This window comes from Danio rerio, chromosome 24 (genome assembly GCF_049306965.1).
Source record: "Danio rerio strain Tuebingen ecotype United States chromosome 24, GRCz12tu, whole genome shotgun sequence".
Taxonomy (NCBI): domain Eukaryota; kingdom Metazoa; phylum Chordata; class Actinopteri; order Cypriniformes; family Danionidae; genus Danio; species Danio rerio.
In genome coordinates this window covers 28022957-28039812 of record NC_133199.1, presented here as the reverse complement: position 1 = coordinate 28039812, position 16856 = coordinate 28022957, and the positions used below count along the sequence as shown (strand labels likewise).

The 16856-nt window shown below is 36.6% G+C and overlaps 1 protein-coding gene across 13 annotated transcripts; it reads left to right on the top strand.

The window, feature by feature from the left end:
* Positions 1-262: 262 nt before the first annotated feature.
* Positions 263-16850, top strand: zgc:112982. Of its 13 annotated transcripts, none has more exons than XR_011008552.2 (14): positions 266-468; positions 2749-2792; positions 2900-3424; positions 3800-4486; positions 7375-7544; positions 7626-7767; positions 7869-7905; positions 7992-8122; positions 9966-10062; positions 11186-11222; positions 13418-13471; positions 15887-15940; positions 16081-16186; positions 16269-16850. XR_011008552.2 is itself a non-coding variant. In NM_001430902.1 (13 exons), exons 2-12 carry the CDS (start codon positions 2755-2757, stop codon positions 16168-16170), a joined length of 2025 nt encoding a protein of 674 aa, NP_001417831.1. In that variant the 5' UTR covers positions 263-468; positions 2749-2754; the 3' UTR covers positions 16171-16186; positions 16269-16840.
* The last annotated feature ends 6 nt before the right edge of the window (positions 16851-16856 follow it).

Below are 16856 nucleotides of genomic sequence, written 5' to 3'. Positions count from 1 at the left end.
TAAAATTAAAGTTGTTTTTTTTTTGTCATCAGATCTAATAACTTAAAAAAAAATACTTTTAAGGATTTTAACCATTTCAATTATTTTATTTAAAAACTACATAAACTAAAGACTAAGCTGTCTTTCCTTATAATAATAAAAATATACATATATTTAAAGATGTTTTTAATGGATTGCTTCTTTAGGGGCCAGTGGCTCGCGCAGGCGCTCTCGAGTGCTGCTGGTGAAAACGAGGCTTTCACTCATTCACTTCCGGCTCAATCTTGTGTATGCATCGCTAGGGCAAGTTGGTCGTGTGGTTATATTCATCTGTCAACAATCCATCCATATTTGATCCGTCGTATTGACTATGGCAATATCTCAATCTGTTATTTAATTAAATGTTCCATAGTCCGTTGTTTTCTATCGCGAGAAACTGGTATTTTGGTGGACGCATCGTCTAGCAGTTTGTGGAAGCCATCGCGCGGGGTATGTAAGGCTAATGCTAATCGATATAACATTCAAACTGTTGTTTTATACTTGATATTGTGGTTGTTTGTATGCGTTTCTCTATTCTTTAACATTTTTATTCTATTCTGGGATTGCTTAAAGTTTCTCATCCTTATTGATCGTGTTATTGCTCGGGCCTTTTAAATTTCCGAACCCTCCATAATTCTAAGAAATGTCGAGAACGCGCAGCACAATGATTAACTTAAGCTAATCTAGCACAGCGAGTTACAGTGCCATTTGGAGTGTTTTAACTGTTAATGTTATTATACATGCGCTGTGTTTTGATATTGTCTTTGTGGTTTTGTCAGATTTCGGAAAGATGTTAAACTAACGTTACTTTAGTTCAGCCCTTAATACGCTAACGGTAACGTTAGTTGTGGTAATTATTTATGTATTATTATTTCTCTTGAGTGTTATCTATTTTAACATGATATAAAATAAGTGCGTTTTTAATATCAACAGTATTTCCTACACCGCTGTTTTTCAGGCCTAAAATTATTGTTCCAATATGCGACCAAAATCTTTCGACAATGCTTGCAAAAAAAGGCATTTTAATGATAACTCGTAACTAGGGCCAGACGGAATCTGCGGGCATTTTTTGCTGTTTCTGCGCAGAATTGTGTTAAAATAATTTTGGGAGTATCATAACTAAAACCTCAATATATATGAAATAAAAAGTAATACATTTTTAACAGTTATTTATTGTTTACAATGCAAATCCAATAAGATCCACTTTATTTGGTAACAAAGCAAGTCTCTCATATAATATTCTACAAAAAGTCAGAAAATATTACTTTACAAACTTTATTGTAAATAAATCATAAATATTTTCATATTAGTCAATAATATTACTGTAATTAGTTTAAAAACAATACATTTACACAAGTTAAAAACAGAATCGATGATGGGTTAAAAATCTGCGGAATTCTGCGTGTGCAGATTCCATGTGGGCCTACTCATGACCAAGATGATTACTCAAACCTTTCTCGAACAAGGCGCTATTAAATTAGGCGATAGCACTACCTTTGGCACACTGAGTGCTTTGTTATTGTATTACAATTATAATACCATTAAATTTAGCTTAAATATCTATGTCTTAATTTTAAAAAATGCATATCAATATTTCAATATACAAGTCTTTTTCATCATATTAATAATGAATGACTAGACAATAATAGAAAATCATAGTTTCATTACAGAGAATGCGTGCAAACAACACAATTTTAAAGTTTTAATTATTTCCATGGTGTGATGTATTGTAATATTTCTAATATTGTGTTTGTCTTTAATTAATTCATGCCAAATGTCTGCTGCTAGAGTGTTACACAATGTTATTTCTTATGTTATTTATTGTAAGTTATTAATTTAAAACAGAATGTCCGTTTTTAGATGGCAAGGCAGGGTTCAAATAACCTTTTTGCTTTGTAGCGCTTGTGCTCATAACATAAATTTAGTCTCACCAACCAAGATGTTATCGCACTCAACATTTTTGAGCACTGTTACAAGTTTATATTAACAAATTAGTTGCATTTGAATGATGAAGGACTGAATAGTTAAATGAAGAATTAAATGAAATCTCTCACACTTTAATTGTGTTAATGTGGCAAATGCTGTTACCTGCAAACTCCGTCCCACAGACTTTACAGTGAATGCTTTAGACATTTTTATAGCAAACTTTAACCCATGCAATTCTTTTTTACACTCTTTGAAATGTGTAAATAGTGAATAAACACTCACCACATGATCACTAATCAGATGTATCGTCATTTGTAACTTTAAATGGTTTCTAAATCAAAATCTGTCAGTGTAGTTTTCATACTCTCATTTTTATTGCTTTACATTTTTGCGGTTGTGGCTCCCTGTCATCTAAAAGCAGAAGGCATTGACCGAGTGATTGACAGTTGATATTTACCAATCAATTCACGTTCTAGCGCAGCATTACAGACTTTGTTGACTACTGCAAGTTGACATGACAACTGTTCAGGTGCAAAGATGCATTCCGTGTGAATGTTTCCTAAATCCCAGCATGCGGTGATCATTTTCCAATGAAAACGCACGGCAACAATTTCATGCACTCGCACAAATGTATGCACAATATGCGACCAAAACGGTTGCAATTTCGAGCCCTGCAAAGGAATTGGCAATTGGTTTAGACTGCTGTTTTCTGACCATTATTTTTGTTAAAAAAAACATGGCGAGACATTATAGTAGATTTTTATGTTTGAGGCCTAGTATAAATCTGGTTTCTTGTTTTTCAAGGAGACAATGTCACGTCCGCGTTCAAGATCTCCGTTATATTCAAGGTATTGAATTTAAATTAGATGTTTTGAGTGGGTGTTACACTTAAACATTATTTTGTTGTTGCGTTGCTGGTTATTAACTGCTTCTTGAACCTCTCGAATATCAACAGAATCCCAACCCTTCAGGGAAGAAGAGCGGAGGGATTATTTGGTAACCAGATGCGTTCATCAGTACAATCTGACACGTGGAGGAACCCTGAATATGTCAAAGTAGAAACTAACCCCCACTGGAACAAAGATTCCCACCAAGGAGAGCAAAATGTCGACCATTGGGCCAAATTTATCGATGCAATAGAGCATGCTCAACAAAGAGGGCCTTCGCCTATGGCCAGATATCCGATGCAGGCTGATGAAGATAGGCCATCCGATTCTCCGAGAAGGCTTCCGAGGGAGAGGTTACCTTCCCCTGAACACACACATTATGGTGTGGAAGAGCATTATAGGATGGCATCGCCAGGATGGAACAGAAATGAAGCTTTTGATAAGGACACCAATTTACAGCACAGCCAAAGAGAGATGAGGGATAGGTCTTATCCAAGACATCAAGAGAGAAGAAGTCATGACAGGATGGATTATGAGTATCGTAATGAAGAACATGGCGATCAATATCATGAAAGAGGCTCCTATTCAGAGAGGTACAACAACGAAATTCTTTCCTTGCTTCATACCTCTGACGTGGAAGGAAAGGATCGACAAAAAGAAGAAAAGAGCTCATCACATTCTCCATCTCTTTTTGTGATGGATATAATTGGATCTGTTAGATTTTATGGCACAAATTTTTACAGTTTTATTAAGTCTAATCTTTAATTTTAGTTTTATTTTGTTCTTTGAGATTTGATTTCTGTCATTGTACCAACTTAAAATGTATAGATCCAGTTAAATATACCATTCACAAAAACCTTGGTTTTGTAGTTGATCTAATTTCATTCAGTCCTGTAGATTCAGCTTGTTAGGTATTGCTGTAATTTCATTCTAATCTCGGATAAATGTTACTTGCTTTCTTGATACAGGTCATCAAAGCCTGATTATAGGGAGCACCACCCTTCTAAAGGATTTGCAGATTCGGGTCTCCAAAATGAGTTTGCTGATCATCACCGGGGCTTCAGCCCACGCCGTGCTCCTCTTATCGTGGAACACGATCATGGAATCGTAAAACAAGATTTGAGGTATCGCGAGCCCCCGAAGATGGGTGGCCAATCTAGGGCCAGAGATCCACCCAGGCCAAGTGAATCCCAGAGGAACCGGGAACCTTACAGAGATAGAAGAGACCAAGGTCATCATTCACGTACCCTACAAGAGAGACCAGGTGGACGGCCGAATGGGAATCCCAGAGAGGAAGGAAGAAAGAACTACTCGTCTTATGAAAGAGAAAGCCAAGGGAGAGAACGATCAAGACACATTGATCAATCTAGGATGGAGTCACATTCTAGAGACTTGGAAGGACGGCGGGAAATGAATTTGAGGGTTACGAGTGACACCGATTTGAGGAACTGGGAAAGAGACTCTGTCCATGAATGGGAGGAAGAGAGACCACAAAAGAATCCGGGTAGGATGATGGAACAAGAGGAAGTTCGCCCAAGAGATCAGTATAACAGGAATCCAAAGACCAATGTTGGTCCTCCATCTCGAACGGATTTCAGTGAACATGAGACCCTCAAGATCAAGGTGGACATGAGTCGCCCCGTCACGCAAGCCAGGTATAGTATCATTGTTGTTCCAGTTTTGGTTAAGGTTAAAAGTTCATGCCTCCTTTCCTGTCCACTGTCCCCACACCATGGATATTTAAAGAAGAACACTGTGTGTAACACAGCTGCATAACACTACAGATTGTGAACAAGAAGATTTAATGAAATACCAGACTCACATCTAAAAAACAACACCGATCATCTACAAGGGTAATGAAGACCGTACAAAGCTAAGGTTGAAGATGGACAGATTCTGCATCAGTATGTTTAATAACCTTCATTTGAGTTTCTTCATGACGTTCTTCTTAAGAATTTTACCACTGGAAGGATTTGCTGTGTTCTGTGGATACTTGGATGTCTGTCCTCACTGACTTGAAGTTCCATTTGCACAAACCAAGGACTGATGGGTTAAATCAAAGACTGACCTGATATTTTTTTTACATTTAAGGCTTATGCTTTTGCAAGGGTCTAAATCAACAGTCCTTTAAATATCAGAAACATTGATGACCTCAAGGGTTTGGCATGGCTGCCAATATTAGAACAAGAGGTAAAGCATACCAGAGGTTACTCTACATGCCATCGTTCACAAGAGAAGAATTGGAGAAGGTTTGTGAAGATACTGCAAATGCAAAATAAGAAGATGGTGCAAGAAATGTTGTGCTAACATGACAGACCTTGTCGTTGTGGGGTGCTTTACGTGTGGAATTTTGTCCTCTGGAGATTTTGCTGGGATTAGACTTTCAGTTAACTCACATGACTGAAGTACCATTTTGCGTTGAAAGCCAGCAAGAGCAATGTAATTCTGATTTAATTCCTCCATATCTGCAGCTCATCAAATGTCTGACTGCAATTGCATGGGTTAATAAATGGGCAACTGTGAAGTGATCCACTTACATTGCTTGATGATGTTCTCCACCATTTCACCAAGGCTTAACAGAAACCAACACTTTTACATCCACACTTTGACTCTACAAGATGGTGTCTCCACCAAAATACCAGTTCCGCAACAGCGTCTGAGCGTTTCAACTTTCAGAGCTGTTTTGACTGAAGGTAAGTCAGCAACTATCCAATTGAAGTCGAGTAGGTATGGACGAATTTTCCTGATGTCTACATTATCTGCTGTGTAAAGGAGAAAGTGAGGAACAAGTGTGGCCTTTATTAAAAGAAGCTAGACCTGAAGAGAACAATTGAAATCTGGTACTGGAGCAAAACAAAAAATTGCACCACACCAAGATAATCCAAGGGTGTATTCGACTCTCCCAGTTGACAAACTGCTTCAGTGTCTTCTCACTTACCATGAGGAAGAACTACATATACAAACAAATCTGAAACAGATGCACATCTCTGATTTAACTTATGAACCCGTGTTTGTGGATCATCCTCAATTGAATACTAGAGTGAGTACATTAAATGAATGCTCTAACACTGATGAACAATATCCACCATTGTGACATTTCTGTTGTGACGACCCTGTTGCTGTCAGTTTTCAGAAGAGGTGCAAGCTAAATGTTCTACTTAAATGGACTTTGCAAGTGGAATAATATGAAGGTTTGTCTTCATCTGTTTTTCAAGAACTTCTTCAGACTTCACAAGGCAATATTATGGCAATGAAGGAAATGAAGTTAAAAGTGGCACCTGTAAATTCCACTATAATCAGACTTTAAACCAACTGCTGGTCGACATTTGATTCTTCAAGATTAATTTTGTGTTTCTTACCAATCAAACCAAACATTGGCTTTACAAGTGCCATGCATTACCAGATGAGCAACAGGGACTCCTGCATTTTGTTTTTATTTGAGGACTCTAGAAAACCATCACGTGACATTAATAAGTCATGAAAACTCCGTAAACATGGCTGCCATGAGAAGACATGTCTTTGAAGGTATTTTACAGCGATTTGCAAGACTCAACATAAAGGATTTACAAGGCAAGATTATGACAATGGAGGAAATGAAGAAGTTAAAGAGGCACCTGTAAATTCCACTATAAGAAAACTTCAAACCAACTGCTGGTCGACATTTGATTCTTCAAGATTCATCCGTGAGATTCATCATAAAACTTTTTATTCCGCACATTTGGCAAGAAAACGTCACAGCTGACCTTGAAGAATGTATAATTTTATTCAGCAAGGAAGATTGAACTTTGAATCTCTGCATTCAACTAAAATTCTTCAGAACTTATCTACACTTGATTTCATCATTATTCTGTTTCCTGAGGTTCAGTTCATCCAATTCCTTCCTCATACAATCAAGTTTTTGCTCTTCAAGTAAGCACACCTTAGGTTGAGATGTGTTGACTGATCTCCTTCGGATCACTATACATGTTCATAATCTTGTCAAAAGGACCAGATGGACCCATATGGACCCTTCACCTATAGATCATCTGATGAACGGAAGTGTTTAATGACAGGGAGAGGCATGAACTTCAACCTTCCATATTTATTATCCAACGTCAACTTTTATGTAATATTATACCAACCAAATTTTTTAGCATTATTTGGAGCATACTCATCAAATTCAATGACAAATCTGAATGCTGTAAACTGCAGTCTTTAGACCAAAATGTTTGTCCTAAATTTTTATTTTAGGTGACCATGATTCAATTAAGATGTTTGTTAATTTTTTTTTTCTGAAAAATTAAGTATTAGTTGCTCTTGAAGCGATATCTTAGTTTAAAATAAGAAGTGCTGGCAAATTTGTAGTTAAAAGGAAGTATACGAAAAGTTAAGGGACAACTGTCATATGTTAAAATGGGAATTGCGATGTCGATAAGAAAGAAGTGCTGCTTTTTACGGCTGATTTCATTCCAACAGGAGTACTACACTATCCTCACTTGGTTTATGTTTATTTCTTGTAAGTAATGATTCTTATATCTACACATACATGTTACCTCTTCTCCAGTTATTTAGGATATTCATCAGATAGGCAGTTATCACTGGACTTAGTCAATGTGGGTCGACAGCGTCTTGATTTCCTGCCCATGCTGGAGCATTCTGGCACTTACAAGGAATCAGCAGTACATTGTGGGACGTTTGCCCAAGAAATCATCACACTTGTACATCAGGTTAAAGGTGAGAAGAAAATGGATTAGCCTTGTAGTGTATTCTGGAGTTTGTGACATTTGATTAACTATTTGCTTTCTTGTTTTGCAGAAAATTATTTTAGTGGCCAAGACATCCCACTCAATGAACGCTTTGCAAATGAACAGTATTATTCAATCCCTGATGAGATTAAAGAAGAAGAAGAATATGAGGATGAGCTGGAAATGGAAAACTTGAGAGCACTCATGAATAGGCATGCATGCTAATTATTTTAACAATTTCATAAGCCCTAATCCTTTGAAGTTCTTCATGTTGTTTGTGGTGCAAACTGAAATTTTGATTCTTTCATATTAGGCCTCAAAGAATGCCATCTTCAGGAGCTCTGGATCCAGTACGTTTGATTTTTTTTTTTCAGCTCTGTCACTTTCAAAAAGAGCATTTATGTATATTTGACTAAAATCTTTATGCTTTTGCTAGCTTCAGAGACAACAGCCAGTCCCTGACCCTGGTGACCTCAGGTATGACTTGGAGCGAAGACGACAGCAGAAACTGGAGGCTGTGAAGATCACCATTGCTGGCGCAAACTTTACTCAGATGCCTTCTGAGAGGTATGGGCTAAAAATTGTTTCAGCTGGCTTTTTCCATGTGAATATGAATTTCCATGTAGTTCCCTTTGTATTCCAGTGATTTAACAGTTTGTAACGAGACCTTGACATACTAAAGTCTTTTGTTTCGGTTGTCTTCATCTTACTCCTTTCGTGATGATGCGATGGTGGGCTTTATCTGCCTGATTCCTGCTGAAGTGGGCGGTTTGTGTGACGTTTGATTTGGGGGACGTTCTGGGGGCGGGGTTTGCGTGACTTGCTGCGAGCTACTTGCCCGACAGTGGAAACGTGACATGATTTCGGCCTTACTGCTCAGCCTCTCGGGCGATTGGCCCAGCCCGGTCCGATAAAAGCCCTGGCTCGCAGTGGCCCGACAGTGGAAATGCGGCTAGTGTTTACTAGTGTGGAGTCTCATGAAGGAGCTCTAGTTGGAAACTTCTGTATTGTGTTTATCTTTATGATTAAAGATGTTGCATGTCTGCCAGTTTCACATCTAAATGAGCGAGCTTTAGCTACTTGTAGCATTCAAAAAGAAACAAAACTTTAAAAAAAAAAACACAAAGAAACTTGACATAGAGGAAAACCGAGTGTGAAGGGAAAGGGCTTCAAATTTTACCCCTAAGAATTGGGACAGCACTACAGCACCTACACGTCATCTTATGTCATCATGATCTCTTGCTAAATATGAGAACAGATGATCGCCACTGCTGTAGTTATTCCAGTTGTGTTATTTATTGGTATTTATCTTCAGGAAATCACTGAAGGCATATATTATGTTTTCATAACGATCTAAAGTGACAATAAGATCGTAACTGTACTGTTTATTTACACAGTGGCCATGTCATTGAGTGTCAGAATGTGTGGGACTGCTGTACAGGATTTATGATTATGGATTATAGATTGTGGAATTTAGCCGTTTATTTTAGCTTTTTTTTTTTTTTTTTTAAGCATGACGGTAAAACACAAATGCGGTTATGAATATATTAACTTTAATTACGTGTTGGTTTGTTGTAAAAATTCGTAATGATGACAAAAAATACTCATTTGTGGATCTCCTTACTTCCAGGTGTAACTATCTGCTGTTGTGGCTGGTGTATTCTGGGAAATTTTCTTACCCCTTAGTTTCGAGTGTGGTCCTGAAAATATTTGTTCGAAGGGGTATTCACATCTTCCCCTTAGCCCTACGCCCTCAAGCTAAAGAGAATTGGGACACCCTTACCCCTTAAGGGCTAAGGGGTAGAATTGGGATGGGACCTTACTGCCTGCTAGCGTTTCAGAAGTATTATTGCAGAGCAACACACATAGCACGCAGAAGTATAAATGCAAGGCTAAATGCAAGGCAGGCGCCGTGGGTCATGCTGATCACTCAACAAAAAAGTATAAACCAGCCTTATGTTGGCTGGTAAAGATGTTCAGCCTTTTTTTTATTCATAAAGCATTGATTGCAGTTCACTCAATGGCCAGTTGTGTCAGTATTAGTAAGGGTTTTTTGTTTGTAGTTCACCAAAAAATGACAATTTCCTCACCATTCTAAACTTTTATGACTTTTTTTTTCTTCTGTTGGACAATAACATATTCTGAAGAATGCTGGAAAAAAACAGCCATTGACTTCTATACCAGATAAAAAAAATATTGAAGTCAAATGCTACTGCTTTCCAACTATCTTCAGAATATCTTGCTTTGTTCAACAAAGGAAAAACTCAAACAGGTTTGTAACATATAAGTAAACGAATCATTTTGTGGTGAACCATGCCTTTAAGAGCAGCTTTATTACAGTGTTACAGTTTTATTTTCCTCATTGATTAAATACTTTACTAATTTATGTGAATCCGATGTCTTTCTCAAGTCAAGAGAGCGAGCCTCCCTATATGAATGACCTTCTTGAAGAACCGGATGAAAACTTCAGGTGGTCTGAACAAGAACATGAGCAGCAAAGGCAGTGGGTGAGTCTTTGTCATTTACTTTTTGACGATATGGAACATTTTTATTAGGGCTGTAACGATACACCAAACCCACGATTCGGTTTGTATCACGATTTTTTTTTTCGTGTGGGGTGGGAAAAAAAAGATTTTTAAAACTATTTTTTATTAAATAACATTTGAAAAATCTTTATAAACTAAACATCAAAGAACAATATTAACTATGCAAATTATTAACAATATAAATAGCCATATATAAAATAAATAAATAGCCAAAGCTATATCACTTCTGTTTTCTTTGTAACAAAATACTGTTGAAAAACCAAACAGAACTAAACTCCATTGTGTAGATGGTTCAAGCATGTTGAAAATTATTTTTTCAATCAAGTTCTCTTACATAGAAAAAGTAAATTAAATAGCTACTAGAGATGCTCTTTTCGGTTAATTTTGCTAACCGACAACCGCCGCTCATTAATCGGTTATTAACGGTTAACTGGTCAGATTACTATTAATTTTATATTAAACAAATTGACATGTCTATTTTGTGTCTGACTCATTAAATATTGCATTTTAAAAAACTGATTTATTTTTATATATTAATAGCGGAACAGAACAACAGAGCATCTTCACGCACCTGCAGTGTTTAGCACAGAAGAGCAGAATAATCTAAATAAAATGAATAAAATAAATAGGACTGCCCTAAATTATTTTCACTTAAATAGTTAATTTATATTACAAAACGAAAATACTGACTGATTCTTTTAAATAACCGGCATGGGCTTTTTTTTTTCCAATCATATGTTTTTTTCTTCCGTCAAATAAAAATCGCAGACTTCCTCAAATTGCCCGCTCCACGGAAAATATGCATTTATTTAATGCCCCGCTGTTATTATTATAATCACAAAACCTTTTACATTTTAATAGAAATCCTTATTTTAAAGATTATGTCCTGATATAGCCTATGGTTTCCTCTCTCTCCCTCGCGGTTCAAGTGCGCGCTGCGTGATGAAAAGACAGCAACAACGCGCGCATATGTAGACTTTTTGTAAACAGTTTTGTTGTTTAAATATGATATTGCATTAATCTGCGTACATGCTTTAAGCTGTAAAATAAAAAGTAAAGCCTATTTGTTGCATTTATTACGCAGATCCAGGTCAACATAAGCGCTGGTTTAGCATCAACAGGTCTGTATCAAACAGCAATATTCTTCTTCCATTTTGCTTCTTTAGCAAATGTGTCTGTAGGCACGGGTTACACGTTATCGTCCCGCAAATTAAGTATGCCTTGCAGTTAAACAAGGGGCCGAAAACAAGGCGCACCTCACTGCCTTTATGTTGACATGGAAAAAAGAAGAGGCGCGGTCCTCTTATGAAACGACTGAATCAGCTGGGTATCGATTGTGCAAAAGTGTTGCTGTCTGTGTTGTTACAATTGTAATATTTAATACTATTGTGATATTCAAGATATGTATATTCATACAGCTTTTGATAACTTAAAACAACGATTAGACCATCAGAGTGGTGTTAATGCGTCCTGAAGTAAAGCGAAACGGCTATAAACTCCAGCAAGATAGAGTGATTATATGCAGAGCCATATACCTTTATCTCTAAATAAAGTATAACTATAGAAACTGTTCATCTTAACTTAAAGCTTCGTCGTGTTTTCTGACCTCACGCATCGCGAACCTGTCAGTCAGCCCTCTCAAAGGTTCAAACAGAAAGCGCACAGCACGGTTACAGAAAAGTTTGCGCTGTTACCTGACATCTGGTGAACGCCCATCCCTCTCTGCGCAGCCACATTAACAGTGTGAGCAAATCATCGTATATGCGCTGAAAATCCGGCCGCTTTGACAGCATTGGCAATGTTTCTGGCGTTTTTGGTTGTCAAGCGAGGTTAAGTTGGTTTTGTTTTTGATATTCTTGACACATTCAGACGGTCCCTTACTAAGAGCTCCGTGCAAGCTCTCCCGGCTAAATATTGCGAGGGCTTAAACGGAGCAGTGCTTGTAATGTTGAACGAAAAAAAGTGTTTATTAGCTCAACTTTTGCAGGCACGCGTGACGTTATTGGAAAGGTATTCACGGGGTGTGTCGCGATTCTCCCTTATCACACCGCGACACAGGATCGTAGATCTGAGTGTCGCGATTTCGATTTTATATCGTGTATCGTTACAGCCCTAATTCTTATAGATTTTTTTAAATGGATCCTCAGAAAATAAAACTTGTATTGCATAATGCAACATAAACAATGTCTCTTTATGAAGTAAAATATGACGTGCATAAAAGATTAAAATAACCCACAGTCATTTTGGACTATTAGTTTGATGTCCTCCATTGGTTGCACATTGTGAGCTGCTGGTGCTGAATGTTGATGTATACACAATTGAAGTCAGAATTATTAGCCCCCCTGTTTATTTTTTTTCCCCCCAATTTCTGTTTAACGGAGAGATTTTTTTCAGCACATTTCTAAAAATAATAGTTTTAATAACTGATTTATTTTATCTTTGCCATGATGACAGTAAATAATATTTGACTGGATTTTTCAAGACACTTCTATACAGCTTAAAGTGACATTTTAAGGCTTAACTAGGTTAATTAGGTTAACTAGGCAGGTTAGGGTAATTAGGCAAGTTCTTGTATAACAATGGTTTGTTCTGTAGACTATCAAAAAATATAGCTTAAAGGGGCTAATAATATTGACTTTAATTTTTTTTTAATTAACTGCTTTTATTCTAGCCAAAATAAAACAACTAAGACTTTCTACAGAAGAAAAAATATCAGACTAGAAAATGTCAGTTGCACTGTTAAACATAATTTGGTAAAAAATTTAAAAAGAAAAATAAATCACAGGAAATTTTGAATTCTGACTTCGTGTAAATGTAAAATAGTTAGTTTTTGTTGCTCTGTTATGAGTTTAAATGCCAGTGGATATCGATTGAAATGTGTGCTAAGAAACTGAAGTGACTAGAAACACCAAATGCCATCCTAACCCGATGTAAAGTAAAGTGTAGAGTGTTCTCCAGTTATGAATGATGCATCACAGACGTTAAGCTGTTTCTCACTGGATAATTTACTCACTATCTTGTATTGTTTAGATAGTTGTTGAGCAAAATACAGTTTTTGTGAAGATATCGATGACTTCTTTTGTTTTAGCAAATGTATCAGTATTATAATTTTTGACCATTTGAAATAGCGCTGCCTACATAGTCCAAAATAAATGTGGATTTATTTTAAATATCCTAAATCTTTCAAGGATTTTCTATTAAATATTACACTAAGACACAATTCTGCACAATTATACATTATGCAAAGTCTTTATAACTGTGGATTCTTTCACAAATATTTGGTGTTTTTAATAATTTTCAATTTTGAATTTTCCAGGATGCCCCACGTCAAAGAATGCCAGAGCCAACCCGACAGAACATTTTCAATAACGTAAGTCTTTTCTACTGCATATTTCACTAAGAGGCACTGTTAAATTAAGCCATATACACTCATCTGCCACTTTATTAGGTACACCTTACTAGTACCATGTTAGAACTGCCTTTATTCTTTATGGCATAGATTCAATAAGGTACTGGAAATATTTTTCAGAGGTTTTGGTCCATATTGGCATGATAGCATCACACAGTTGCTGCAGATTTGTTGGCTGCAGACCCATGATGCAAATCTCCTCCACCACTAGGGGTGTAACGATTTATCGTTGTACGATTTATTGCGATGCAAAAATGTCACAATATGCATCGGGGCGTTATGACGATTTGATCACAATATGATGTCCGTTTTCTCTTATTGAGCTGTTTGCACGTGAGCTACGTTCCACCTGCTGTCGCACGTGAGTTCAGATTGCAGCAGCAGTAATGTTAGCAGACCAAGATGAGTGGAGCTGAAATAGAGGATGGCCCATCTTCTCAAAATCAGACGTCTGGCAACATTTCGGTTGTACAGTCATAGCTTTAGACTCGTCTGCTTTTTGACACGCATACTGGGTCAAACATCCTAAGTTTTAAAGTCTTCACAGTGATTTACATACTTTGCACAGCGACAGAGATACCTCCTAATGGTGTTGAAAGAGTCACATACTGTATTTATAAGGTACAATTCACCCTAAAATATCATTCTGTCTTCATATAATGTTCCCGCCGCAAAATCACACATGACGTGAACTGACCGTGAGCTGTTACTACAGAGGGCGGACTGATAGACGCGCGTATGGCAAGCCGTTTTAGCATTTAAACCTTTGTTCTGACTATCCATAAATACATTTAGAGATATCTCTAATTATATTTTGACTAGTCATAATTATAATTCGACTAGTCAGAATGACAATTAGAGATATCTGCAATTACAATTGTACTAGTACGAAATCAGATTGGAGATGTCTGCAAATATATTATGACTAGTCATATTCCTCCATTGACTTCCATTGAAAAATATTTGCAGATATCTCTAAATGAGTTTTGACTAGTCACAATTGTAATTAGAGATATCTCTAAATTAATTTAATTAAATATGAATTAAATACCTGGAAATGTGGATTTTTTTTTTTGCACACACAAAAAACGCAAGCAAAGCCTTAAGCTCTTACTGTTAAATTCAATTGAATAGAAAGCTTATTTTTTTTGCACCTTTACTTAAATTGTTCCTTAATTTTGTCTCTGTCATTTCAATAATATTTTAAAGAAGTTTTTTAATTGTTTTATTTTCCAGAGACAGGCCTGTTTAATTTATTTTCTTAAAGAAGGTTCATAAGTTGAAACAAAAGAAATACATAAAAAATAGTTTACTTGGTAAAATTTGCATTTCAGTTTAATTTTCAATTTTTATTCCAAATATCGTGATACATATCGAATCGTAAACATTATATCGTGATACACATCGTATCGTGAGCTGAGTGTATCGTTACACCCCTATCCACCACATCCCATAAGTGCTCTATTGGATTGAGCTATGGTGACTGTGGAGGCCATTTGAGTACAGTGAACTCATTGTCATGTTCAAGAAACCAGTCTGAGATGATTCATGCTTTATGATGTGGTGTATTATCCTGCTGGAAGTAGCCATCAGAAGATGAGTACACTGTGGTCATAATAGGATGGACATGGTCAGCAACAATACTCAGGTAGGGTGTGGCTTTGACATGATGCTTAATTGGTACTAATGGGCTCAAAGTGTGACAAGAAATTATCCCCCACACCATCACCACCAGCCTGAACCTTTGATACAAGGCAGGATGGATCCATGCTTTTATGTTGTTGACGCCAAATTCTGACCCTTCCATCTTAATGTCACAGCAGAAATTGAGACTCATCAAACCAGGCAACGTTTTTCTAATCTTCTATTGTCTAATTTTGTTAAGCCTGCGGAATTATAGCCTCAGTTTCCTGTTCTTAGCTGACAGGAATGCCACCACTGGTGTGGTCTTCTGCCACTGTAGCCCATCTGTCTCAAGGTTGGACGTGTTGTGCATTCAGAACATGCCACATTCAAAGTCACTTAAATTAACTTTCTTCCCCATTCTGATGCTCGGTTTGAACTGCAGCAGATCATTTTGATCATGTCTACATGCATTAAGTTGCTGCAATGCAATTGGCTGAGTGACCAGTGGCCAGTGAGTGTAGGTCTTAAAGGGATATTCACCCCAAAATAAAAATAATTTCTCACCATTTACTTTCAGTGGTTCTAAACTTTTATGATTTTCTTTCTTCTGTTGAACACAAAACTATTTTTTTTATATACATATTTTAGTACAACTTACTTTAAACTGGTTCAGAACAAGGATAAGTAAATGATGGCAGAATTTTCATTAAGAGAGTTTGATTTCTAAAATGATCAATTTTGGTTTTCCAGGATGCTCCACGTCAAAGAATGCCAGCAGCTACCAGACAGAACGTTTTTAATAATGCAAGTCTTTCATTGCTTTTCTACTACATATTTTACTAAGAGAGTTGTACCATATCAAGCCATTCAAATTCTTATATATAAGATTTATATTTTAAAAAGAATTATTGTTCTTATGATGATCTATTTTGGTTCTCCAGCAGGGTTCACGTCAAAGAAAACCAGAACATCCCAGACAGAACTTCTACCCGAGGGGCAACCGTACGGGCAGACAGCGTGGAAGGAGGAATTGAAGTTGCTTTAGAAAAGGTTAGTGAGTGTGTTTAATTATATGTTTGTTCAGTTATTTTGAAGAACTAAATTAATGCCAAGTCCATTTTTTTACCTGCAGGTGGCACTTTGAGGAGAAAGTGAACATTTCAAACCTGAGGTCACACGCACACTACATGCTTTCACTGTTTCTGTTTTTACATTAGAACCACTAAGACCATAAATCATTTATTGTGCGTCAGATTCCTTTATTGCTTTTCACTGATATTACGCTTGTGTAATCTTTCTCATCCATGTCTGATTGACCCACTGCCATTTTGTCATATCTGAAAGAAAGCTGTTTTAAATGAACAGCTTATAAAGAAAGATTAAAAAGTTTAAAGTGGAAGAACTCTTTGGGCAAATATCGTTTTATCACCCTCAAGCATTAATGTTCATCATTGTCTATGGAGAGATTAGTTTTTGGTTTAATATTCCACATTTTGACGTCAGGCACAGTTGAAATTTTATTTCAAATTTAAATGGCCCCTTCATAGCAGTTCACACCAGTTAGATTTGCTTTTATACTAAAATAGATTTTTTTTTTTTGTATCTGCCTATATAATTTGAAATAATTTCATATTCTCTGTATTCTGCTGTGTAAACTCCAAGTAGAAATTCTTGTGTAAATAAAAAAAAAATTATTTGTGCCAATGTTTTCAAATGAATC

Coding starts and splice junctions, on each gene's coding strand:
- zgc:112982 (XM_005162696.6), top strand. CDS start 2,755: ATGTCACGTCCGCGTTCAAGATCTCCGTTATATTCAAG. Junction 7,545..7,625: donor ACTTGTACATCAGGTTAAAG/GTGAGAAGAAAA, acceptor CTTGTTTTGCAG/AAAATTATTTTAGTGGCCAA. Junction 8,123..9,965: donor ACTCAGATGCCTTCTGAGAG/GTATGGGCTAAA, acceptor GTCTTTCTCAAG/TCAAGAGAGCGAGCCTCCCT.